The sequence below is a fragment of the Lithobates pipiens genome, unplaced genomic scaffold (genome assembly GCF_037356315.1).
Source record: "Lithobates pipiens isolate NorthernLeopardFrog02 unplaced genomic scaffold, aLitPip1_a1.2 Scaffold_30, whole genome shotgun sequence".
In the NCBI taxonomy this organism is placed as follows: domain Eukaryota; kingdom Metazoa; phylum Chordata; class Amphibia; order Anura; family Ranidae; genus Lithobates; species Lithobates pipiens.
Window position 1 is genome coordinate 38193338 of NW_027507791.1, and position 27876 is coordinate 38221213.

General features: G+C 47.0%; 1 protein-coding gene across 1 annotated transcript in view; it reads left to right on the forward strand.

The window, feature by feature from the left end:
• The window catches only part of LOC143942162 (Fc receptor-like protein 3), a 178813-nt gene that overhangs the window by 54721 nt on the left and 96216 nt on the right, over positions 1-27876 (forward strand). Inside the window, exons 9-10 of the mRNA XM_077463421.1 lie at positions 16475-16738; positions 18685-18954. Of these exons, the coding sequence (XP_077319547.1) occupies positions 16475-16738; positions 18685-18954 (534 nt within the window). The remainder of the gene's footprint in view (positions 1-16474; positions 16739-18684; positions 18955-27876) is intronic.

Sequence of the window (27876 nt, forward strand, 5' to 3'; positions counted from 1 at the left end):
GATCAGTAATAGAGCTAGCTATGTCATGCACCCGGGTCCAGAATTCCTGGATCCGGGGACACGACCACCATATGTGTAGTAGGGATCCATCAGCACCAAGGCACCTCCAACATTTGTTAGGGATTTCTGGGTTAAATTTGGTTATCAGAGCCGGCGTTCGATACCACCGTGAAATAAGTTTAAAATTATTCTCTTGGGTATGCACGTTCAGGGAGCCTTTATGTGTGATGACAAAGATCTTTTCCCATTCCTCTTCCGAGATCTCCATTTGCAGATCTCTTTCCCACGCTATACATGCTTTCCAATTTTTCGGTGATTTGGACTGGGAGAGGAATGAGTGAGTCACCGAAATAAGGTGGCGTTGAGGAGAGGCCTGGGAGCAGAGGGTTTCAAAAGGTGTCAGCCGCCTAGATAACTCAGCTTCTCTATGTACCTGTTTAAGAAAATGGCGTATTTGAAAGTAGGACCATTTAGGTATGGGGGGGAGATCCCCTTCTGTCGGGAGTGCAGAGTAGTCCAAGATTTCCCCATTGTTATAGAACTGGTGTGCAAACATTTCTTTATGTGGCCAGCTATTTTGGAGAAAGGTCGCGGACATGCCTGGAGGGAACGCGGGATTCAGCCGAATAGGCATGAGGGGCCCAGGGTTGGAAGAGACATTGAACTTTTTGCACGCTTCTCTAAAGTTTGTCAGGGTGGCGTATATTAGGGGGTGTTCTTTTAGGGCCTTAGGAACAGAGGGAGGGGGAATCCAGGGTGTGTGGTTGACGGGTAGGTTTGAGAAAGCGTTTTCTATAGTGACCCAATCTTTATCTGACCCATGGGCTGACCAGTCAAAAATTCTGACCATTTGGCAAGCAAGTGAATATAGTTTGAGATCTGTAAGACCTATGCCCCCTACGGTTTTAGGGCTCGTGAGTTGGCTATAGCTGATTCTAGGACGCTTATGTTTCCATAAAAACTTCGTGAACGCACGCTTAAGGTGCACAAAAAAGGATGCAGGGATTTGGATGGGAATTGTCTGAAGAAGATACAGGACTCTAGGGAGCACATTCATCTTGAGAATAGCTGCCCTGCCAAACCAAGAGAAGTGGGGTTTGTCCCATCTCCGTAGGTCTTCGGTGATAGAGCGTGACAGCGGGAGGAAGTTTTTGGAGTATAAAGTGGATAAATGCTTGGGGAGTTGGATTCCTAAGTATGTTATAGCCTCTTGTTTCCAGGAGAAGGGGAATGCGGTTTGACATTGAGAAACTAATTCGTTAGGTAAAGTAATGTTTAGCGCATCAGACTTTGAAAAATTGATTTTCAGGTTGGAGAGCTTGCCAAAGGTTTCAAAGTCCTTAAGCACATTCGGGATAGATATTAACGGCTCACTGAGAAACAGAAGGATGTCGTCCGCGAAAGCCGCTAACTTATGAGTGTGCCCCGCCACCTGGATTCCCCTAATGTCGTCGTTGGATTGTAAGCGTCGGAGGAGGGGCTCAAGCGTCAAGATAAACAGAATAGGGGACAGAGGGCATCCCTGTCTCGTTCCATTGCGGATGGGGAAGGCATTTGACAGGTGGCCATTAACTCTGATACTCGCAGTGGGGGTAGTATAAAGGGACATAATAAAGGTCATCAATCTATTGGGTAGGCCCAAGTGTTGGAGTACAGCAGCTAGGTAGTCCCAGGCCAACCTGTCAAATGCCTTCTCCGCATCCAGGGACAGAAAAAATCCCTTTTCATTGCGGGATGTGAGCCAATGATGTAGGTTAATGGCCTTGGTAGTGTTGTCCCTGGCTTCCCTGCCAGGGACAAAGCCCACCTGATATTTGCCTATAAGAGAGGGGAGGAGTGGTAGCAAGCGGTTGGCCAGTATTTTGGCAAAGAGCTTGATGTCTGAATTAAGAAGGGAAATGGGTCTATAACTGGAGACTGAGGAAGCGTCCTTCCCAGGTTTGGGGATGACCGTGATGTGGGCTTCTAAAAGCCGGTGGAATGGAGTTTCTGAATTGCTAAGGGAGTTAAAGGCCCGCAAAAAGGGCGTAGTGAGGATCTCTGTAAAAGCCTTGTAGTACGGGGCAGAAAGACCGTCCGGTCCTGGGCTTTTGCCTGGCTTTAGTTGCTTAATGGCCTGCCTGAGCTCCAAATCTGAAATCGGATTATCCAGTTCAGAGGCCAAGTCATCAGAAATTTTTCCGGGACTATATTTTTCCAAGAAATCAGTAAGGAGCGTATCTCTATGTCTTTGGGTCGAATGAGTAGAAGATGGGTTGTGTAAGTTGTATAGGTTTTTGTAATATGTTTCGAATTGAGACGCTATATCTGCCGAGGATGTGTGTGCAGTGCCCCCTGGGTCCTTTATGGTGTGGACAGTAGTGGAGATGCGCTTGGTGCGGATGGCCTGGGCCAGAAGTCTACCATTTTTATTTCCCTGTTCATAGAACAGTTTCTGATTAAGAATAAATTTACGGTGGGTTTTACGATTCAGCGTTTCCTGTAAGAGCTTTCTCGTCTCAGTCAGGTCTTGAAGTGTGGCCTGCGCTAAGGAGCGTTTGTGGGCTCGTTCCAGTTGTTGAATTTTATGGACTAAATCGGAGATACGGGCTTGGTTCGCTTTTTTACGCAATGCGGCTAATTCTAGAAACTTCCCTCTAATGGTACATTTGTGTGCTTCCCAGACCGTAATAGGGGAGATCCCGGGGACCGTATTTTCCTGGAAATAGTGATTTAGGCTGGATGAAATAGCATTGATGTCTGTCTCGGAGGAAAGGAGGGATGCGTCTAGGCGCCAAATTTTTGTGGTATTATGTTGGATCGGGAGGGTAAGGAGCATTGAGATCGGGTGGTGGTCTGCCACAAGAAGTGGTTCTATCTTAGCCGATTGGAGCAGAGGCAAATCTCTTTGGGAGAGGAACAGATAATCTAACCTAGAATATCTGTTGTGTGGTGTGGAAAAAAAAGTGTAATCTTTCGTGGAGGGATATAGGGTGCGCCAAGCGTCGTGTAATGCGAGAGCTTGCAATAAGGTTCTGACCTGCCGCAAAGAGCTGTAAGGAAGAGAGGACGTCCCCGACGAGGAGTCCAGGAGGGGTTGCAGCACAACATTAAAGTCCCCGCCCAATACTGTCAAACCCGCCTGAAAGTTCGTGAGAAGGTCCGCGATCTTTCGGAAAAAGCTTACCTGAGCCGTGTTAGGGCTGTATATGGATGCTAGAGTAACTGGTTTGTTATAGATGGTACCCTTCAAGAAGACATATCTTCCATCTGGGTCAATAATAGATTCTTCTAGCTGCCATGGGATGTGTCTAGCAATGAGAATTGAGACCCCCTTGGTTTTTGCAAGAGGGTTTGTAGAATGGTAAGCTGTAGGATATTTTCGGCTTATAAAATTAGGGATCTGTCCCGTGCGGAAGTGTGTTTCCTGTAGGAATGCCACATCCACTTTCTGTTTGGAGATAAGGTTTAAGACTTGGCTACGTTTTTCGGGGATGTTCAAGCCTTTCACATTCTGCGACCAGATTTTGAGAGTGGAGGGGCCCGGGGTAGGGGTTGAGTTGGGCATAATTGTGTGGGGAGAAGCAGGCAAGATTGCGTGCAGTAGTGCGTTCAGGCCTTGCGCTTGGCAATGTGGGCTCCCCAAATCGAAATCGAGTGGGGGGCTGTGCAAGCAAGGAAGTGTGGGTCTAGCGCCAGGAAGGAGATCCTCCCCTCGTAGGAGGATGTGCGGTTTAGGGGAGGCCGGAGAGAAACACCCGGGTACAAGGGGGCAAAGGGTGGGTAAGAGAGGAAATGGGGAGGAGGGACAAGGGAAGAAATAGAGAAAGGGAATGTATACTAGAAAAGGGAGGAAAAGGGAACAAGGAAGAGAAAAGAAAAAGCCGGAGGGTGGCGTAGCACAGCTACCTTACCCTAACCTAATGCGGTGAGTCCGGAATGGGTCAACAGTCGGAGAGTCCATCCGTTGTGGGAGTGCGTGGAAGGGTGTCCGGGTCTTAGTCCTTACGGGGTCAGTCCAGCGGGAGTCCTTGGGAGATGATTGCAAGTATAGTAGGAGCCTGCTATCGTGAAAAAACGGGGGAAAGATGGTGAATTATAACAGCACAACTGTATATCTTGAGATAAACATATTAGTAAAACGGCAGCATAAAGAAAACCGAACAAAGGAAGTTCAATACTAGTACCAAGCCATGGAACAGTGCTACATATGAAAAAATGGAACCAAGAGAAATATGTAACACGTATGAAGCCAACATATGCCCAACCATCCCCCTTGTTTCCAATAACAGAATGGTCCGTCTCATGCACATCCTGACATAAACCTATCGATCCCCCCCGCCTCCCCTCCCCCCAACCCCCCCATTACCCCCCCCCCCCCACAGAATCAGCTAAGCATTTCAAAGAGATCCCATTGCCTATAGCAGTCACAAAACAGTGTCATATGATAACAAATCACAGGCCGAACCATGGGAGAGGGCCTCTTTGAGGCGGCCGGACGTAGCAACCTGATCTGTGGAAGGATCCTGCTATGAGAGTGAGAGAGAGAGGGATCCCATAACACAAAAAAAAAAAAAAATTAATTAAAAAATAAATAAATAAATAAATGAATAAATAAAAGGGGGGGGGGAGATGAGGAGGAGAGAGGGGGGCTGCATCAGAGTGGGGGGCCGCTCCCTCCCCCCAGCAGTATCAAAGATAGAACCAACCAATCAGCCTGAGAACTTTTCTCTATAACCGCCATCTGATCATGGCTGCCGATCAGGTCTGGAGATCACAAAAAAGGTAGCTGACGGCAAGAGGGACCCGTGAGTCCTAAGGAGGGGGGGAGAGAGGGGCACCCCGCTAATCAAGGCAAAAATAGGGACAAAAAAAAAAAAAAAAAAAAAATGAAGGAAAAAACAAAACAGGAACAAGAAAACAAAAAAAAAACGGGGGTGTACGGTATAGTGTACAATATAGTCAATCAGTTCCAGTGTACCCCCAGTCTTCCAGATTGGGAGGGAGGGAGGGGGGATCCGTCAAGAAGCATCAGGACCTAGTCAAAAACCTGAGTAAAGTAGACAAAGGTGCAGGAACTTGCAAACTGGAGAGGTGAAAAGTAGCGGTGAGTTACTGGACATCAGGTCGAGCTCGCCTGTGGGCTGGTGAGGCAGTGGGGCTATCGTAGGCCCTGTCGCCGCGTGCTCTTTGCTGATGCGGGCTTGGCGAAGATGATCTGCGCCGTCTGATATGAAAATCATCTCTTTCAGGGATGGTGTCCATTGAATCAGATCTGCGAAGATGGTCGGTACGGAAGGCTTTGTACCAGTCAGGTAAAGCAACCGGAGGTAACTGAAGCGCATCGCAGAATCTCCCCAGTTCTTCAGGTACTCTCAAGATGGCGGTGCGCCCCGCAACAGTCGCTGAGAGACCAAAAGGGAATCTCCACTTGTAGGGAATGCCTTTACGGCGCAGGACCTCCAGGAGGGGACGAAGGTCTCTCCTGTTTTGTAGAGTTACTGGCGATAGATCTTGGAAAATCTTTACTTCTGTGCCCTGGAACAGCAGCTGCCGTCTGTCTCTGGCTTTCCTCAGAATGTCCTCTTTAGTTTTAAAGTTCACTAGGCAGCAGACAACATCCCGAGGGGGGTCTGTATCCCTGCCCCTGGGTTTCAAGGCTCTATGCAAACGTTCAAATTCCAGGGGGGTGTCTGGGGGTCTGCCTAGGACATCATTAAAGACCTGTGTAGTGGCCTGGGTTAAGTGAGCGGGGTCAATATTCTCGGGGATGCCTCTTACCCTCAAGTTATGACGGCGTCCCCTGTTGTCGAGGTCTTCCATATATCTGTTGACATCCCTCAGCTGCGCGTTGTATGATGAAGAGGTGTGCTGCAGCTGCCTGATGGCCGAGTCATGGCGGGCCATTCCCTCCTCCACCTCAGTGACCCTGGTATGCATGGCCTGTATGTCCCTGCGGAGCTCTCCTATAGCCGCAGAGAGGGAGTTCTTGATATCTGCGGCTACATCTCGGAGGTCTGCGACAGTGAGGGTTTGTCTGCCGTGTGGGCTCAGCGTGCCATCCGATCGTGGGGGGGTGTCCACCGGCGGTGTGCTCCTGGGTGAGGATGCGGCCTCCGGGTAGGCCGGAGGTGAAGCCTCGGCCTCGCGTGATCGGGGACGGAACAACTCCGGGATACCTCGGCCCGTCGGGGCTTCGGAGCTCCTCGGGGAGCGCGAACGAGACTGCGAGCGCTGTCCCCGTGATTTCCCCATCGGAATGCTGTGGTGGCTCCGCGAAACAAGGCGCAAGAGGACTCCCGTGGACGGAGCTATGCTAGCATGCGGCCATCTCGTCCCGGCTCCAAGCCACGCCCCCCGGCTTATTTTCTTTTGTGTTATTATGTATATGCTTGGTTATAATTGAAAAAAAATATTTTGAATAACGAATTATACTAACAAAAATAAAAATAAAATAAAAATAACATGAAATATAGTTACATAGTTAGTCAGGTTGAAAAAAGACACAAGTCCTCTTCTTTGAATCCTTTTCATGGCTGTTTGGAGTGGACCTGTCAGTGGAGAGGATTTGGTTTGCCAGAGAGTTAAAGTAGTATATTCACAGTCAGGCACACAGTCTCAGACACTTTTCTGGCTCGGTAAATAGTCTAGGGGTATCCTTTATTATAACTTGAACTTGGATGGGGTGCTGGGTAACCGTGGGATACTCCAGTAACGTTAAGTAGTAACAGACGAAAAACAAGCCCTGGACTGCCGCACTCTTCAGAAGACCACTTTCTTTTATTGGAAAATCACATCACAGCTCAACAAACACAGCGAACAAGGAAAAAATTGCTGACGTTTCACACTAACTGTAGTGCTTATTCATACACCACAGCTAGTGCGAAACATCAGCAATTTTTCCTTGTTCGCTGTGTTTGTTGAGCTGTGATGTGATTTTCCAATAAAAGAAAGTGGTCTTCTGAAGAGTGCGGCAGTCCAGGGCTTGTTTTTTTCTGTTGCTAGTAGTAATAACCAGCACCTGTGGCTTCCCAGCTGAAGAGACAGTTTACAGCCTGCATGTGTGCTCCTGGAGCGGTGAGATCCCTTCTCCTTCATATAACGTTAAGTAGTAACTTGAGGACACTTGTCACATACTCAAAGCTTCCTAGCGCAATCCTTGCAGCAGCAAATAATGGACTGAGCCTCACAGGGACACCATAGGAGATGTCCACTGTTCAGCACAGGCTGACACTGATCCCAGAGGCATAGTAGCAGCACACAGTCACTGGGATCTCACATACTGGTCTCTACTAACTAATGCCCTTGGATATGGATGTAGCATAAGAAACTGCAGAGGGTCACAATCGCAACCCCACCCTAAGCTCCAGGGGGCCCCTGCAACCTCCCTGTTATATTATCATATCCTCCACAAAATCCAGCTCCGATCTGCCCTAGGGCCCCACAGCCACGTTCCAGTACTGGGCTTCTACTTTTCCTTCCACAGTCCACACCCCTCTGTTCTCATTGGCTGGGGAGAAGCTGTGAGCCATTTCCTGAATGGAGAGGAGCACGAGGTGAGAATAGCCCAGGATGGGGAAGTGTCTGTGCTGGCAACACGGAATGGTAACCGAGCTCAGCGAGGCAAGAAAAGGAGAGTGCCGTCCTGTAGCCACGATGGGACCGATGTCACTGGTGAGGTATGACACTGCTCAGTGTCTCCTAGTCACTAGCTGAGATTCACTGCACCCCCTCCCCACACCCAGGGATGTCTACTTACCCCACTTCCCTGACTTAGGGGAGGTGTTCTTCTCAACACTGACAGAAACCTTCAGAAATTGCTAAAACAAATCCTAAAATAAAACCTCCTCAGGGGGCCCCTGAAGTGCTGCAGGCTCCGGATTGTGTCACATGGCTTTGTCCTCCCAGATCTAAGTTGCCCCCCCAAAGCCCCCTGACCACCCCCTCCACCCTGCATGCTATGCCCGGCTGCTGAGCTCCTTTCCCATTACAGCACTCTATACTGTTCCTCCTCCGCAGGGCTGAAATCATATTCCTTTACAACACAGCCAGTTAACCATGATCTGCACAGGGTATATCTGCCTACTGCAACTACACCGCCGTTCTAAACAGAGAATTTCACGGGTTAGAAGGGCAACATAAAAGCCAGATACACCCTGTGAAGACTGAGAGACTGTGTGTAAAGGAATGTGTTCTCAGCCCTGTGTAGTGTGTGTGTATGTAGGGGGAAGGGGGAGCTGTATACAGTGCTGGGATGGGAAAGGAGCTCTGCCAAGTGACCTGCCAGGGGTCCCTGTCCTCTGCTTGTCCAGCTGTAATCCCAGTCTTCTGCTTCTCCAGCAGTCCTCTGATGTAAAGAGGAACTCTGGGAACTCAAAACTCTTAAGCCACTTTGAGTATCTTGGCGTTTGGTGGATGTATATGCACGCACGTTGGATGTAGTGGGGGGGGGGGGCCAGGTCAACTTTTGCATCAAGGCCCACGAGCTTCAAGCTACGCCTCTGCCCCTGGACATTTAGGTGCCTCCTTCCAGCATCAGCCAGACATGTCTCCTGTGGGCTCAGGGGCAGGGATTAGGAGGGCGGTGCCTGTGCGCCCACAATACACAGGCCGCCCCGATAAAAATAGGCATGCTACATATACAGTGGTGTGAAAAAGGGTTTGCCCCCTTCCTCATTTCCTGTTCCTTTGCATGTTTGTCAGACTTAAGTGTTTCGGAACATCAAACCAATTTAAACAATAGTCAAGGACAACACAAGTAAACACAAAATGCAATTTGTAAATGAAGGTGTTTATTATTAAAGGTGAAAAAAAATCCAAACCATTATGGCCCTGTGCGAAAAAGTGATTGCCCCCCTTGTTAAAACATACTATAACTGTGGTTGTCCACACCTGAGTTCAATTTCTCTAGCCACACCCAGGCCTGATTATTGCCACACCTGTTCACAATCAAGGCATCACTTAAAGAGGAGCTGCTTGACACAGTAAGGTCCACCAGAAGATCCTTAAAAGCTACACATCATGCCGAGACCCAAAGAAATTCAGGAACAATTGAGAAAGAAAGTAATTGAGATCTATCAGTCTGGAAAGGGTTATAAAGCCATTTCCAAAGCTTTGGGAATCCAGTGAACCACAGTGAGAGCCATTATCCACAAATGGCGAAGACATGGAACAGTGGTGAACCATCCCAGGAGCCGCCCAAAATTACCCCAAGAGCGCAGCGACGACTCATCCAAGAGGTCACAAAAGACCCCACAACAACGTCCAAGGAACTGCAGGCCTCACTTGCCTCAGTTAAGGTCAGCGTTCATGCCTCCACCATCAGGAAAAGACTGGGCAAAAATGGCCTGCATGGCAGAGTTCCAAGGAGAAAACCACTGCTGAGCAAAAAGAACATCAAAGCTCGTCTCAATTTCTCCACAACACATCTTGATGATCCCCAAGACTTTTGGGACAACATTCTGTGGACCGATGAGACAAAAGTGGAACTCTTTGGAAGGTGTGTGTCCAAGTATATCTGGCGTAGAAGGAACACTGCATTTCATAAAAAGAACATTATACCAACAGTAAAATATGGTGGTGGTAGTGTGATGGTCTGGGGCTGTTTTGCTGCTTCAGGACCTGGAAGACTTGCCGTGATAAAAGGAACTATGAATTCTGCTGTCTACCAAGAGATCCTGAAGGAGAATGTCCGACCATCTGTTCGTGTACTCAAGCTGAAACGAACTTGGATTCTGCAGCAGGACAATGATCCTAAACACACCAGCAAGTCCACCACCGAATGGCTGAAGAAAAACAAAATGAAGACTTTGGAGTGGCCTAGCCAAAGTCCTGACCTGAATCCTATTGAGATGTTGTGGTATGACCTTAAAAAGGCCGTTCATGCTCGAAAACCCTCTAATGTAACTGAATTAGGACAATACTGCAAAGATGAGTGGGCCAAAATTCCTCCAGGACGCTGTAAAAGCCTCATTGCACGTTATCGCAAATGCTTGGTTGCAGTTGTTGCTGTAATAATAAACACCTTCATTTACAAATTGCATTTTGTGTTTACTTGTGTTGTCCTTGACTATTGTTTAAATTGGTTTGATGTTCCGAAACACTTAAGTGTGACAAACATGCAAAGGAACAGGAAATGAGGAAGGGGGCAAACACTTTTTCACACCACTGTAGATAGAGGATATTTTCTTCAATTGGTTCTCCATAGTCAATGTTCATACAACCATCTGTATGGATCAGTCATTGGAATCCTCCATGAAAACCCAGCCAATGTTATGTATACAGTGGAGCATGATGGGAAAGGGAGGAGCTTCAGACGGACAGTGAGTTATATAGACCCCAGCCAATGGTGAAATTCTGAATACTGCAAAAGGATAGAAGGGTTTAGTTCTGTCTTAAGGTGTTTTTAACCACTTCAGGTCCGGAGACTTTCACCCCCTTCATGTCCAGACCAATTTTCAGCTTTCAGCGCTGTCACATTTTGAATGACAATTTTAAAACTACTATCGGCTATAATGAATTGTCGGGTCCCGGCAATACAAAGAAAAGTCATTGCAGAAAGCGGCATGGGACCCCCCCCAGCTCATTACCAGGCCCTCACACAGAGCAATGCACTCCGAGCCCACCCTTTTTTTGAAGCCCCTGGCTCTAATCATTGGAATCCATGGTCCGGGGTCCCTGTATGTAGATCAGGGGGCCAGACGCATGGATAGGGAGGGGACGGTGCCCATGCACCCTCTATGGACGGGCCACCACTGACCCAGAATCTGGTGCCACTGTGGATGGTAGTCAATCAGCTTCCAACTTCAGCTTGTTCAGTAAAGCTTTGACAACAAAAGCCTGGAAGCTGATTGGTTTCTATGCAGAGCTGCACCAGATTTTGCACCCTTCAGCTTTAGTAAATCTCCCCCAATATATTGCAGTGTACCAGTCTTGTCAGACAATTAATGTGGACACCGCATTAAAAGACTTGTGAACTGATATCTATCACATGTGTGTTCCTTGGTTTATTACATTTTAAAATGGGCTTTAAATCGTATCCCTAGGCAAAATAAAAAAATAAAAAATGGTAATCTCTGCAACGCCTATATAATTCTCTGGGGGAGACGACACCGACGTCACCCAAATGTATTTCTCTACATCTCAGCTCACTCCTTCCATCTCCTCTCGTATCTCTAATTCACTATCAGATATATCAGTCTGGACGTCACACCACTTCCTCAAACTCAATCTCTCCGAAACTGAGCTCACGATATTTCCTCCCCCAAATGCCCCTTCCGACTTCTCTGTCAAAATCCATGGCACAACTAGAAGCCCACCCCGTATGTCAGGGTGCTAGATGTGATCCTGAACTCTAAACTCTCCTTTAAGCCCCACGACCAATCACTGTCCAAAGCTCGCCACCGCAAACTCCGCAACATCTCCAAAATACGCCACCCAACCCCCCCCCGGGTTACTCTTGAATTTTGTTCTCTGCCTCAGTGTTACAAGTTGTGACATTTCCTATCTATAAACCTCAAGAAGTTAGAAGAGTCATAACTTCTGCTTTACTGACAGAAACTCAGAGCTTGCTGGACGCCGTCACCATGTCTGTCTTCATCATCATCGTATTCCTGTGTAAGTACAAAGACATTTCTTCTATATCTTATCTGTGTTTTAGAACATAAAACACAATACAAAACACACAGCAAACATAACATACAACACAATACATAACACAGAGCAAACAGAACATACAACACAATACATAACAAAGAGCAAACAGAATATATAAGACAATACATAGCACACAGCAAACAGAACATACAACACAATACACAACACAGAGCAAACAGAACATACAACACAATACATATTCCAGAGCAAGCAGAATACATAACACAATAGATAACACACAGCAAACAGAACATAAAACACAATACATAACACAGAGCAAACAGAACATAAAATACAATATATAACACACAGCAAACAGAATATATAACACAATACATAACACACAGCAAGCAGAACATAAAACACAATACATAAAATAGAGCAAACAGAACATCCATCAAAATACATAACATGCTGCAAACAGAACACACAACACAATACATAAGACAGAGCAAACAGAATATATAAGACAATTGATAACACACAACAAAGAGAACATAAAACACAATACATAACACAGAGCAAACAGAACATAAAATACAATATATAACATACAGCAAACAGAACATACAACACAATACATAACACACAGCAAACAGAACATAAAATACAATACATAACACAGAGCAAACAGAACATACATCACAATACATAAGACAGAGCAAACAGAATGTATAACACAATAGATAACACAGCAAACAGAACATAAAACACAATACATAACACAGAGCAAACAAAACATAAAATACAATATATAACACACAGCAAACAGAACATACAACACAATATATAACATACAGCAAACAGAACATACAACACAATACATAACACACAGCAAACAGAATATATAACACAATACATAACACAGAGCAAACAGAATATATAAGACAATATATGACACACAGCAAACAGAACATACAACACAATACATAACAGCAAACACAACCTTGTATCAATCAGTAATAAAATACAAATATTTGGTCCAATTTATAAGAGTTTAAATCAGATTGTTACTTCACCTCACTATTTTCCAGTTCAGTTTATTTAGAAAATATATATACAGCTGACATATGACAGAGGATTCCAGACAGGGGGGAGGGGGACACTAAAACATTGCAGGGGCTCTAGGCAGGCAAGAGGGGTTTGGTCTCAGCACTCTACATAGGTAAGAGGGGATCACTGAGATATACTGTAGGTGATATTATAGAAGATCGATTAGATATAGGAAATTTTACATTTTGTATTTTCTCTTTTCAGCCCTCATGATGGGAAAATCTGGTAAGTGCAAAACTGGGATTGGGAATACACAATGAAAAAATTGTTGGTAATATTATTATTAATATGTGTAATTGATGTGTAGATAAATTGTTTAATTTGGTTACTTAAATTTGTTTTAACTTTGCAATTAATTAACAAAGTTCCAAAAAACAAATTAAAATTAAATAAATCTCCCTGCACAGGAAGAGGTGTAATACTTGAAGTACATTTTCACTTTTGTAGCCAAAGTGAGATAATAACGCCCACTATATCTCTACTCAGACAGCAAAAATATCACAAAACCTACTTTGCTTCTGTCCATGGGAAACGCCTGGGGCAGCATCTCAAAGTATATCTCAGCCTGGTTGATAAACCCCCCGCATTGGACTGGATTGCCCCCAAATGGCTGGGGAAGCGGATCGGAACTAGACACACCTCTTATAGAGGTAATACTCGAGGCGGGTGCCTGCACAGAACATCAGCAGGGACGGCCTGCAACACAGGTTGTACCGGGGTGGCCCCAGTGGGAGATTCCAGGAGAGTCATTTGACTCAGGGGCGTTTGTAAAGCCAATTCAAACTGATCCATACGGTGATCCAGTTTATCCAATCTGGAAAAAATATTACAAGTGGATTGACTGTATCTTCTGAATTCATGGCCTTCGCCTACTGTCAGAAACCATAAAATCAGACCGAGACAGAAGTACAGCTAAATCACACATATTTAATAATAAAAGTAAAAAGAACAAACATAGTCAAAACATAGCCAAAGTTCAGGAACTGGAACGGACAGTCAGCCAAGCCAGGAGTCAGGGATTAATGTAGTGGCTTTACGCATTAGACCTTCCTTCTAACATGCGTATTTCGAATGTATTTCATGTCTCATTATTAAAACCTTTGGTCTGCAACCGCTTTACCACCTCGGTTCCACGTCCTCACCCTGTACAGGTTGAGAACCATGAGGAGTATGAAGTACAGTCCATTGTTTACTCCCATAGGTTCCGTGGGCGCATACAGTACCTTTTGCATTAGAAAGGGTACGGTCCGGAGGAATGCTCTTGGGTCTCATCCTTGGACGTACATGCCCCTGTCCTCCTCCGTGATTTCCATAGACGTTTTCCCCTCAAGCCTGGTGGTCCTCTGAGGGGGAGGGATTGTTGAGCAGGGGGTACTATCAGGGCTGGACTCAGCCCTTCCTTTTCAGAGCTGGCCCTCAGTTGTTGGCTAATTGCCAGCTCTTATCTTTCCACAGTTACTCAGCTGTTGATGATATCAAGTCCTGCCTACTTAAGCCTTCCTGCCCAGAGGATCTTTGCCTTCACCTTGGTCAACATCACAGAGACTATCTCCTGCAATGCTGTTTAAAGACTGGCTTTGCTGACATCCCTTCTAACTCCAGATCCTGCTTGCTGTTCCACTACATTGATCCCTGACTTCTGGCTTGACTGATTGACTGTTTTGACTACGTTTGTTCTATTTACTTTTGTGATTTAACTGTACTTCTATCTCGGTCTGATTTCATGGTTTCTGACAAATACATTGATCAGCTGGCAGCATTGGTGGAGCAGGAAAACTCCAACAGCCTAGTTGTACAGAAGCTGATCAGTGGATCAATTTCTGTACAGAGTGTCTGCCCATACAGGGGTATAAATTTGGCCAGTCTCTGCTGAACCTGCCAAATTTTGATCCATGCACGGCCGGCTTTAGTCAATGAGATGAAACAATGTAAAAATTCACTTTGCAACTAATACCCAATCATGTGCAAGAAGAATGTAAAAAGCATGCTCACGTATGATTAGATGTCAGCACAACGTCCCTTCATTTACTAAACTAAGTGAAAATTCATTTTGAAAGTGAACATGTTCTGATAATTTAGTAAATCAATCTCGCTGCCGGGTGTGTTGGATACCGGGTCCTCCAATGTGTGTGGTGGTTCCATCCTCCAGGCCCTGCGTCACTACTGTGTTCTTGTTATATTTTTTAGAATGTTAATTACTTTCTTTGTCTTTTTGGATTGTAAAGTGAAAGTCTTAGATTTTTTAACATAAATTCTCTGTAGGATGCATTGTTAAACATTTTTCTATGCAGGGACTTTTTTCCGCGGGTATGTGGGGGAAAGCACTTCCAGCACCTTCGGTACTGAATATACAGTATGAAATGGCAGGGGGTTCTGGAGGGTAATGATGCTGGCTGTTGAGGGATCTATTATGGCTGGGGGGGGTCCATTGTTGCTTGGTGGGGGTCTATTCTTGCTGGCTGTTTAGAATCTATTATTGCCGGGTTGGATCTATTGTTGCTGGGGGGTCTATTGTTGCTTGGTGGGGGGGTCTATTGTTGCTTGGTGGAGGGGTCTATTGTTCCTTGGTGGGGGGGGGTTCTATTGTTGCTTGGTGGTGGGGTCTGTTGTTGCTGACCATTGGGAGTCTATTGTTGCTGGGTTTGATCTATTGTTCCTTGGTGGAGGGGTCTATTGTTCCTTGGTGGAGGGGTCTATTGTTCCTTGGTGGGGGGGTCTGTTGTTGCTGACCATTGGGAGTCTATTGTTGCTGGGTTTGATCTATTGTTGCTGGGGGGGGATCTATTGTTGCTTGGTGAGGGTGGTTTATAGTTGCTTGATGGTGGGGGGTCTATTATTGCTTGGTGAGGGTGGTTTATAGTTGCTTGGTGGTGGGGGGGTCTATTGTTGCTCAACGTTGGGAGGTCTTTTGTTGCTGGGGTGAATCTATTGTTGATGGAGGGTCTATTGTTGCTTGGTGGGGGGTCTATTGTTGCTTGGTGGGGGGGTCTATTGTTGCTTGGTGGTGGGGTCTGTTGTTGCTGACCATTGGGAGTCTATTGTTGCTGGGTTTGATCTATTGTTGCTTGGTGGAGGGGTCTATTGTTCCTTGGTGGAGGGGTCTATTGTTCCTTGTTGGGGGGGGTCTGTTGTTGCTGACCATTGGGAGTCTATTGTTGCTTGGTGAGGGTGGTATATAGTTGCTTGATGGTGGGGGGTCTATTGTTGCTTGGTGGAGGGGTCTATTGTTCCTTGGTGGGGGGGGGGTCTGTTGTTGCTGACCATTGGGAGTCTATTGTTGCTTGGTGAGGGTGGTTTATAGTTGCTTGATGGTGGGGGGTCTATTGTTGCTTGGTGGGGGGGTCTATTGTTGCTCACCATTGGGAGGTCTTTTGTTGCTGGGGTGAATCTATTGTTGCTGGAGGGTCTATTGTTGCTTGGCGGGGGGGTCTATTGTTGCTTGGTGGTGGGGGGGTCTATTGTTGCTCACCGTTGGGAGGTCTATTGTTGCTGGGGTGGATCTATTGTTGCTGGAGGCTCTATTGTGACGGAAATCTATTTTACTGATTTTCCTGTTTTTATGAACAAATTCCATATAAATGAGTTAGCACCACAAAATGATATGTATTTCTGTATTCTCTAAAAGGGGTGGTACTGGGAGGTGGATTGGGGGCGGAACCAAGGGATGTTGATTGGAGGTGGGTAGAGGGTGGGACAGGAGGTAACTTGGAAGGGGGGGGTATATTCTGAGAAATAAAGCCCTAGTACAATCGATGTGGTTATGTGTGATCTCCTCTCTCTTCTATAGGAGGGGCCATCAGACCGGAGGTGACCTTCACACCCAACTGGGGGAATATACTAGAAGGTGATGAAGTGACTCTAACATGTGATGTGCCGTCTACTATACCAGAGGAGCCCCGGACCTATCACTGGTACAAAGATGGGAGGACAATACACAGAGATGAAAAGACCCTTCAGATCAAATCTTCAGCAGAGCGGGACAGTGGAGATTATCAGTGCCGGATCAATACCGGTGATATCAGTGATCCCGTCACTCTAAATGTTACAAACCGTGAGTGATCTCCTCATCTTCATAATTCCATTATATGATGTCTGTATGATCTTGGAGGAATTCCTCAATCGTTCTTGATTGTGTGGATGGAGGAATCTGTTAATTTGGGTATTGACTGTAAGGGACATTGTAGGGACATTATAGGGACATTGTAGGGACATTATAGGGACATTGTAGGGACATTATAGGGACATTGTAGGGACATTATAGGGACATTGTATTCTTACAGCCTTTGTTGAACGAGAAGGGCCACATGTAGATTGAAACTTGGCTGGTTCCTGTTGAAATTTCGATCGCTCTATGCCCAGCTTTGTTTTATTAAGTGCAGCCTGCTGGCTGAATAAAAAAAAAAAAAATAACTAGTATATAGCCAGCAGTAGAACTACAATTCATCTGAGCACCACAAACCACAAACGCTATTTAATTTGTTTTTACTATTCAAAGCAAACTCCCCCCCATCCACCCATGTCTCTGTGCTTTATTTTGTTGATAAATCTCTTCTACCCCCTGGAAAATCCCCCCCTATCCTTTCTGGCCGTGGCCATCTTGAATAAGGACAGATGATTCATTTACTTCCTGGAATCCATCGACCCTTAGCTCAGGCATGCAGGCAGGAGGTTGTTCTTAGTTGAGAAAGCTCCCCCCCTCTTGAAGACTCCTGGGATGTATGAAATCATTTTCCCCGGCCAGAAAACCAGGAAGACACTGAAGAAAATTAAAACCAAAATGTTTAAAACAGGCAAATATGATATACTGAACCTTCCTATCTATTTACTAATGCCGGCAGCATAAGGGTTAGAAAAGTCAATGTTGATAATAGGGAGAGTGAAGTTCCACTTTAAAGTGGTTCCAAAGCCTTATCCACCGCTCCCGACTTTCCGAGATGGGAATGAGGGACAACTATGAGCAAACATATGAACGCATAGGACACACCCCCTGCCACACCTCCTTAAAGGAGAAGTATATAGTCAGACTGACACACCGATCCACCGATCGCCATGATGCACACCCCCACGGGCGCGCGGCGGTTGTTATCCTGAAGGATGTCATATGACGCCCAGTCAGGATAACTGAACCACAGCCCTGCCGTCATTTTGCTATAAGTCGGGAGGGAAGTGGTTAAAAAAGGCCTGGATTCTTTCCTAAATGTACATAATATATCTGGGTAATGACCCTGGGAATCTCCCTTCTCTGGCTGTCACTGAAGGACGGATGGCAGACTCAGTGAGAGTGCCGCGGCTGTGCAGGAAGGTAAGTCCAGGACACTCTCATGTTAGGGCCAGCCCTGGACTCGGGGCTATGGGCCCCAGATTCTGGGCTCTGACCTCAATAGCCACCCCCTAGTGATGCCACTGCCTATAGTGTATACTAAAAAAAATTACTGTGCGCCGCTAAACTATTCGGGTTTAGTTTGTAGAAAAAGTGGCAACCCTAAATTCAATCCCCGGCCTCCCACTTATATATGGCAGGGAAAACAATTCTACAACTGGTGAAAAGAAAAGGTCAAAGGTTCCCAACTTCCCCCAGCATAATGAAGCAGAAGTCTCATGCATTAAGCATGTTGTATATAGACAGAAGTGACTACTTATATACCAACATAAAACTATTACTAACTTTCTTGTGAATCAATAACTAAAACGAATTCTGAATATAGACCCGTACTACAATATGTAGGAATCCTATCTTTCCTTTTCATAGAATGCTGAGAATACTCGCGCGGTCCTGTTTGCCCCATTGTGAGAAGGACTAGTAGTGCCAGCGTGACAACCAGGACCATTACCCCTTTTCTTAGGAGGAAGCTCCAGCTGGTCAATTATTCGTATTTTTGTCATAATTGGGATAGCGGGAGGATTTATCTATATCGGTCAGGCTGCGATTTTCCTTATATTTTGCATATATATTTTTACTATATTTTTAATTTCCTCGCGTTTTCTTTTTTTTCCCAGGTCATGTCCTCCTCCAGAGACCTCCATCTGCCATCTATGAAGGAGACCCCCTGACTCTGAGATGTCATCATATAGAAGGTTTTATTGGCTCCCAAAGAAGATTCTTCAAGAATAATGAAGAGATAGAATTACAATTCTCAGACTTTGAGTTCCGTATTGAGGAAGTGGATCTAAACACAGCCGGACTTTATAAATGTTCGAAACAAATAGTATCTCCTGGTAGTTCTAATTACTTTGAGTACTCAGATGAATTCTCGCTCTCTGTGAGAGGTGAGTCCCTATAACACGGCACATCCTGGGGACAGTACGGGGATCTGGGGATGGGTGAAGGGCTCAGTACGGGGATCTGGGGATGGGTGAAGGGCTCAGTACGGGGATCTGGGGATGAAGGGCTCAGTATGGGGATCTGGGGATGGGTGAAGGGCTCAGTACGGGGATCTGGGGGTGAAGGGCTCAGTACGGGGATCTGGGGATGAAGGGCTCAGTATGGGGATCTGGGGATGAAGGGCTCAGTACGGGGATCTGGGGATGGGTGAAGGGCTCAGTACGGGGGTCTGGGGATGGGTGAAGGGCTCAGTACGAGGATCTGGGGATGGGTGAAGGGCTCAGTACGGGGATCTGGGGATGGGTGAAGGGCTCAGTACGGGGATCTGGGGATGGGTGAAGGGCTCAGTATGGGGATCTGGGGATGGGTGAAGGGCTCAGTACGGGGATCTGGGGATGAAGGGCTCAGTATGGGGATGTGGGGATGGGTGAAGGGCTCAGTACGGGGATCTGGGGATGAAGGGCTCAGTACGGGGATCTGGGGATGGGTGAAGGGCTCAGTACGGGGATCTGGGGATGAAGGGCTCAGTATGGGGATCTGGGGATGGGTGAAGGGCTCAGTACGGGGATCTGGGGATGGGTGAAGGGCTCAGTATGGGGATCTGGGGATGGGTGAAGGGCTCAGTACGGGGATCTGGGGATGGGTGAAGGGCTCAGTACGGGGATCTGGGGATGGGTGAAGGGCTCAGTACAGGGATCTGGGGATGGGTGAAGGGCTCAGTATGGGGATCGATGTTATTATTGGATGGATGGGGGGAGGAGACAACATTTTCTGCTTTCAGCAAGAAACAAACATCTGTTGGCTGCATTTCAGCTACAGATAAAGACACAGAGGTAAGTAGCTGAGGATGGCGACTTGGCGAGACATTTATATAAGAAGGCCAGTATGGTGGCCTGAATTTATGAGAGGAGCCTGGAGGGGTATTTAATCAGCCCGTTCAGCTGTGTTCCTTGTCGGTTCCTGTGCGCGATATCTGTTACGTTAGAGATCTAGGGCCGACTATTCGAGATTATACGTTGTGAGTTCAGTGTTCGTGAGTTCCCGTGTTCTTTAATCCCGTCTCCGTGAGTCTGTGTTACGAGTCTGTCTTCGTGTCCGTGAGTTGAGTGTTCGCGTGTTGCCGTTATCCGAGTTTTGCAATACTCGAATCGCCGTTGTCATACAACGCATCTGGTCCGGCTGTCGCAGATAGGGCTTCGGCTCCCATTTCTCATTTCATGCATTTTTACTATGTCACTAAACTGCGATATCCTGAACTCACGAACCACTCACAAACATTTCTCAAGAAACATGTTCCGATTTGTTACCAAAACATCGGTTGCTCCTTAGCTTCACGAATGATTCGTTGTCACTCGTTCGTGACGCATCGGTCAATGCCACATCAGGCATTCATTTCGCAAAACATATCATTATTCGAACAATCCCTAGTCATTTCTAAACATTTCGTATTGTTCAAATCATTTCTAAAGTCACACGTCGTTGCTTATCATGTCAGAACGTTCTAATCAGTCCGGATCATTTCAGATAAATTCCGAAAGCTCGCAAATCATTTCTAATCATTTCATTCATTTCTGTCACTTACCGCGCTCCGATTCGAATCCAGTTGCATCTCCGATGCACCGATTCGCTCCGGTGTGCCCCAGTTTTCGGCCTCATTTCAGTACATGCTCCAGAGACAGAGTCACTCGCAGGTTCAGGTTCAATCTCTGATTCTTGTCTTTGCCATGGCATATTATTCCTTGTCACGTATTACGCTCCGATACGAATCCAGTCGCATTGCAGGAATGCACCGTTTCGCTCCGGTGTGCCCAGTTGTTTGGCCTCATTTCTGTACATGCTCCAGAGACAGGATTCATTTGTCAATCATGAGCTTATTCTCTGATTCTTGTCTTTGTCATGGCTATCATTTCGTTGCCACCTATCATGCTCCGATATGAATATAGTCACACCTATGCACTAAATTCGTCCCAGCGTGCCCCAGGACAAGCCACATTGTAATACATGCTCCAGAGTCCGTTTCATGCTCAGTCGCAAGTTACGGCATGGCGATTCAGGCCTCTGTCATGGCAGAATCATTCATTTCACTGTCACCTACTGCTCCCCGGTTTGAATCCAGTTGTTTTTCAATGTTCCGATTCATTCCGGGGGCTTTGCTCATTGGCCTCATTTCACTAATTGCCTCATTTCAGTACATGCTCCAGAGTCCGGGTCGTTGTCAACTGCGTCTGCAACACGACCGAGTCGCGTCTCTGTCATGGCAGATGTTTCATTTAAGGCAACATTTCATTCTTTGTTTGTCTCATTTCATTTTCATTTAATTTCATTTCAAACTCACCACCCCCATTAAAGTCACCATTTAGCCAGTTGTCTGTGACAGGTATGGAACTCTCAACAAATTTTGCCTTCATATTCGTAGGTCAGTCGAGTTTTAGTAGGTCCACCCTGCACCTGTTTGGATGGTGCCTCCTTAGGTAAGAAAAAAAAGAAAAGAAAAAGGCACGTAGGCAGGAGTGCCCACTACCTTAGGTATGTATACCATTAGGGATCACTAGTGAGTCTTGTAATCCATGTCACCCTGATTAGGTTCTGCTCAGCGAAACTCCAAACCCGAGGACAAGTTGGCACACCCAGGCTTAGACTACGCTACCATGTCTCAAGCTTGCAGTGAGGGTCTCACGGCCCCATTGTCCCCCTCTCCAGTCTCAGAGAGTGGCAGCGTGCAGTCCCTTAGAGGATGGACCATTCCAAAGTTGACCTCGAAGTTGAGGCGTAGAGGTGTGGTCTTTCCTGCGACAGCCAGGAAAGCCGAGCTCTTCAAGCTCCTCTTCCCTCCTCCAGCCATGGCAGGATCCAGCACCCAGCAGGCTTCCCTGGACTCTATTTCCTCGGCTATCACGCAGCTCCATACCCTGGTGTCACCTCTGGCCACCTCAGTTTCCAAGGTCCAGAGTAGGGTGGCCCTCTTGGAGACCCGCCCACCCGTTTCTCCTCCCGACCCCGTGGTAGCCCAGGCAGTGGCTACTCCTCCCGCAGGTACCACTGGGTGGAGTACCATGGTGTACCCTTCCCATTTGGTCCCAGCTAATGTCAGGAAGGATATCCTAGAGGGCAAGGACGTCAACCTCGCCTCCCTGCTCATCTCCGTCCACGACCTGGCGGAGAACAAGGCTTACACGTGGGGGGACGTGTCGGTGGTCCTCAAGGCCAAAGATCCCAGGTTGGACAGGAAACTAACGGTGACAGAATTCACCTTGGCCTTCGGCATGTTGAGGGATGTCATCTGCTCAGCCTCCCCCAGCAGGAGAGAGGAGCTGGATCAGTATCTCCATACTGTCATAGAATTGGGCTACAAATACGGGGGTTTTGGCTTCTACGACTATCACCGCTCCTTGCCCGCTAAAGCGGCCGCCAGGCTCCTGCAATTCCAGATGCCTACTGACTGGAGTGTCATGGATACTGAGCTGTTTTGTCGCCACTTTGCCGGCCTACGTTCACCCCTCTGCGCAATTTGCCAGTCGGCCACCCACACAGCCACTTGGTGCGCCAACTTGACAGCAGCTCGCCCCTCAGAAAACCCTTCTACCTCTGGTGCAGTTCAGGACCAGCAGGCCCCTGCACGCCTGCCTCAGTTAGACAAGTTTGGGCGCCCGGTCAGGACCGTAGGAGGAGCAGCAATCTGCAACAATTACAATTACGGCTCCTGCAACTTCAGCCAATTCCGGCTCCTGCATATCTGCACCCTGTGCCAAAGGGCTCACCCCAGGCTCCTGTGTGAGGTCAAGCAGCTGAAGAAAGCGTGACTAAGCCGGGTCAACATCACATGGCGCGGCTTCTACCTTTCCTCACACCCCACTCCCTTGCTGGCCACCTACCTCGTTCAAGGGTTCACGGAAGGCTTCCACACGGGTCTCATCTCTCTGCCTCATGTGACATATGAATGCCGGAACCTACGGTCGGCGGCCACCGACAAACAGGCCATAGACCAGCTCCTGCAAGTGGAGTTAGATCGGGACTTCATGATAGGCCCGTTCACCCAACCCCCCTTCAACACCTGGAGAGTCAGCCCTATTGGGCTTGTCAAGGGCAAGTTCTCCAATAAATTGCGATTGGTGTACGATTTGTCAGCGCCTCATTCATCTACCATCCCCAATCTGAATTCTCTTATCCCCTCCGAAGAGTTTTCTCTCAAATATGCCTCTGTAGACAAGGCCATCCAGGCCATACTCAAGACAGGCACGGGCACCTGGCTCTCCAAGGCCGATATCTCGGATGCCTTTAAGCTCCTTCCCATCCACCCATCTCTTTGGTGCTGGCATGGCATCAAATAGAGGGAGCTATACTACTTCACCACCAAGTTGACCTTTGGGTCTAAAAGCAGCCCCTGGCTTTTCGACACGTTCGCGCTGTCGCTTACGTGGATCCTCCTACACGAAGCCCAGTGTCGAGAGGTCATCCATTACCTGGATGACTTCCTGTTGATTGAACCACCCCCCCGGGGACCTGGATAAGTTAAGGGTCGTGTTCAGGAATCTCAATGTCCCTATTGCAGAACACAAGGTCGATGGTCCAACGCAGTCCATCACCTTCCTCAGGGTTAACCTGGACACCTGTGCCATGTAGGCCAGCCTCCCCCCAGATAAACTGGCCCGCATCAGGGCGGTCCTGTGGGACTTCACCCACTCCAGAGGGTGCACCAAGAAGCAATTGCAGTCCCATCCCCCAGGGTCGCTCCTTAGTTTCCCGCCTACTGGTGTTCCTGTCCCACACGCAGGATCCCGAGCAGGTCCTCAGCCTCGACTCCGCAGCAATAGCGGACCTCTCTATGTGGGAGGAATTCCTGTCATCCTGGAACGGCATATCCCTGTTCATTTCCTCTGTGTCTTCCCTTTCACCCCAGGTAGTGACTGACGCAGCTGCCTCCACAGGCTTCACAGCAATTTTTGGCAACCTCTGGTTTGCAGCTCCCTGTCAACCTCAGATATTGGCAATACCCGGCTTCTCTGACACGTCCTCCCTGTTTGAATTATACCCTATCGTAGCAGCAGCACACCTCTGGGGCCGCAGCTGGTCGGGCCAAGCCGTGGCCTTTACTACAGACAACCATGCCACTGCAGAGATTATTAACAAAGGCAGGTCCAGGTCCCTTGCAGTGATGTGCTTCCTGCGTAGGCTGGTCCAGCTCTCATTACAATTCCAGTTTAATGTCTACTGTTCCTTTATCCCTGGCAAGTGCAATCTTGCAGCAGATGCCCTCTCCCGCTTTAATTTCGTCTCGTTTTTTGAACAGATGCCCGGAGCCGAACCAATGTCAGCAGCTATCCCGGCCTGGTCTCAGTTGACCCTGGACTAGCCTCACACCTTCAAGCAGCAACTCAACTCATCAACTCTTCCCTCTCATGCAACACCCTCAAGGCCTATCAGATGGCCTGGAGGGCCTTCAACAAATTTCTGGCACATCACGGTAGAGAGACATCCCGTATCAAACAAGTGCTGGCCTTTGTCTACTACTGCCACTTGGAGCTTGTGCTGTCCCACAATACCATCCGGCTGTATGTAGCCGGCGTCCAACATTTCTCGTCCCTTCAGAACCCTACGGAACCCTCATTGTTTTCATTCCATGCCGTACGGGCCATCTTACGTGACGTCCAGAAGCGCCAGCCAGTGGTCAGCACCAAACGCCTGCCGGTCACAGGAGATATCTTCAGGGGCATGTCAGATATCCTGGCCACGTCACCCTTTGGTCTTCTCCCTAGCGTGGTCTTACAAGTAGCCATGCATCTGGCCTTCTACGGGTTCTTACGGCCAGGAGAGTTCACCTGTAACAACCCCGCAGAACGCATGTTTCGCAAAGGCCACCTGGTCCATTACGAAGGCCATTTCATCTTACATTTAGCAGTCTCCAAAACACAACAGGTTGGCTCCGGTACGGATATCCATTATTATAAGACCGACAACAGCTGGTGTCTAGTCACCACTCTCACTTGGCTGTTGTCACTACTGGCCGATCAACCAGATCTAGTCCACTCCTACCGTTCCATACCAAGCCCAATGAACGCCGCTCGGTTCATGGAACACATCAGGATACTTCTACGTATCCTTCAGCTCAACCCTACTCAGTACTCCGGACACTCGTTCCGTATCGGGGCAGCCTCAACAGCCTCCCGCCAAGGGGTCCCGGAATGTAATCAAGAAGCTAGGCAGATGGAAGTCCGCCTGCTTTGCCCGCTATATTCCCAATCTACGAGTGGAGATGGCCCAGGCCTTTGTCAAACTCACACAGTGACTACGTTTAAGTCAATAAAAAAACAATCCCTACCTGAATGTTTTTGCCCCCTTATTTTGGTATACCGTACGTTAGACCAAGGCACACTTTCAGGTCCATTTCAAGTGGTAAGTTTATGTTAACCCTGTATGTCATCCTTATCCGTATCGGCCATAGGGCTCTAAACCATAAATATAAATACATTTTGAGGGTTTCGTTTAAAGGGCTTTTAATGTATAACAAGCACTTCAACTCACATTTAATGCTTCGCCTTAGACCAGGGTATAGCTTTAAGCCACAAACTTTTTTTTTTAACTGGATGTAAACCCTTCCATATCCCCAGTGAAGTGACTGGCCTCCGGTGATACAAAGAGATTGTAGCAGTTTATCTGCCGTCTTCTCTTCTCTATATCTGAGACAGGTGTGGAGAGCGGATTTTACACTCTGCAGAGCTCAGTGAGGGGAGCTCTGAGAGCTGATTGGAGAGAAGGGACACCCCCCCCCCCCCACCTCCACACAGCACACAGGAACAGAGCTGAGGCTGTCAGTCCCCTGTCACCTTTTTCTCTTGGTGTCAGGAAAACTTGTCAGAGGTGACTTATGCTGATAGTAGAGGAAGAAGACAGCAGACAGGAATGGCACTTAGCGCTCTGGACTAATGCTGTGTACACACGATCGGAAATTCGGCCAGCAAAAGACAGATGAGAGATTTTTCTGGCTTTTGCTGGTGGAATTTCGGCCAGCAAAAGACTGAGAGCAGGTTCTCAATTTTTCTGTCGGAAATTCCAATCGTCTGTACAAATTCTGATGCGCAAAATTCCTACGAATGCTCGGAAACAATTCGAAGCATGCTCAGAAGCATTGAACTTAATTTTCTCGGCTCTTCGTAGTGTTGTACGTCACCGCGTTCTTGACGGTCGAAAGTTCAGAGAGCTTTTGTGTGACCCGTGTGTATGCAAGCGAAGCTTGAGCGGAATCCCATCGGAATTTTGTCAGAAAAACCATCAGAGCTTTTCCGACCAAAAATTCAGATCGTGTGTACACGGCATTAGACAAGTACACACTATAGAGGGATATGCTTTGTTCACATTTCATGTCTGAGATTTAGCAACAATGCCCGTCAAAAAATATATGTTTATTATGTTATAAATGACATAGGTGTATGGCATATAACCCAGCATAACCAAATAAGGGAATTCTGGTTGCTCAGACCCTGATCTGATTGTACAATTCAAGATATGCCATATACTGTATGTAGATCTTGCAGTAGAATATCAAGGGGGAGCCAAGTGGGCTGACAAACCCGTGATAGGCTTATCATTGGCATATATGTTTCATTATGTTTTGTTTTTTTGTTTTGCTTTGCATGTATTCATTTTGGCGGCTATAACGGGACTTCACGGTACAAACCGGGAGAACCTCGCCCAACAGGGTTGAGGTTCTCCCGGTTTGTACAGTGAAGTCCCGTTATATGTTAATTTTGGGTCCTTTCTCTAGAAGATCATCTCTCCAGGGATTGACCAACCAACAAATATGCAGAGGTAAACAATGTTCCAACTCTACCACAGGACGAAAAAGTGGAACTCCCTTTCCCAGGTAGTTGCATCAGATGGGAGCATTAATAAATAAAAAAAATAAAAAACCCAACTGGATGTCCTCAGTGAGTACAATAGAAAAACATGTTTATTTTCCTAGGCTCGAAAACGTGAACCGACATACGCACAAATACTGTAGGTTGGAATAGATGAACATATGCCTTTATCCAGGCGAATCTACTATGTAGCTATTTGTAGCACTACATCATAAGGGCCGCTTGAAGAAGTTTGTCCCCAGTGGTTGCTCTGACCTTGAAAGTCTCCCGACCCCTCTGACACTCTGGGTTCAGACATTGGTTGGTGCCACAACCTAGGATAAACACAACTGTTTAGTAATGTTTCGCAGAATATTTGTAAACTATAATACACTGGTCTCTAAAAGAAAGAGTTCTTTGAAGGTATGGCCAATGTAGTACCCAATAGCAGGTGGGGGGTTGGGGGGGTTGTGAAGCAAGAGAAGCCATTTTGTTGCAGGTATTATGTAACTCAGCACTAAGGATGAGCTTTGAGTTCAAGTCAAACTCATGTTTGACTTGAACATTGCTTATTCGCTCGTTCACTGAACAGTGAACAATTTGGGGTGTTCGTGGCAAGATCGAAAAGCCACGGAACACCCTGTACAAGTCTATGGGAGAAATCTAAAGTGCTCATTTTAAAGGCTAATATGCAAGTTATTGTCATAAAAAGTGTTTGGGGACCCGGGTCCTGCCCCAGGGGACATGAATCAATGCAAAAAAAAGTTTTAAAAATAGAAATTTTTTCAGGAGCAGTGATTTTAATAATGATTAAAGTGAAACAATAAAAGTCTAATATTCCTTTAAATTTCATACCTGGGGGGTGTGTATAGTATGCCTGTTGCATGTTTCCCGTGCTTAGAACTGTCCCTGCACAAAGTGTAATTTCTGCAGGAAAAAAAGTAATTTAAAAGCGCTCGCGGCTATAAGGAATTGTCGGCTCCCCGTAATACAGAGAACAGTCATTGAAAGTCATTGATAAAAAAGAAAGAAAAA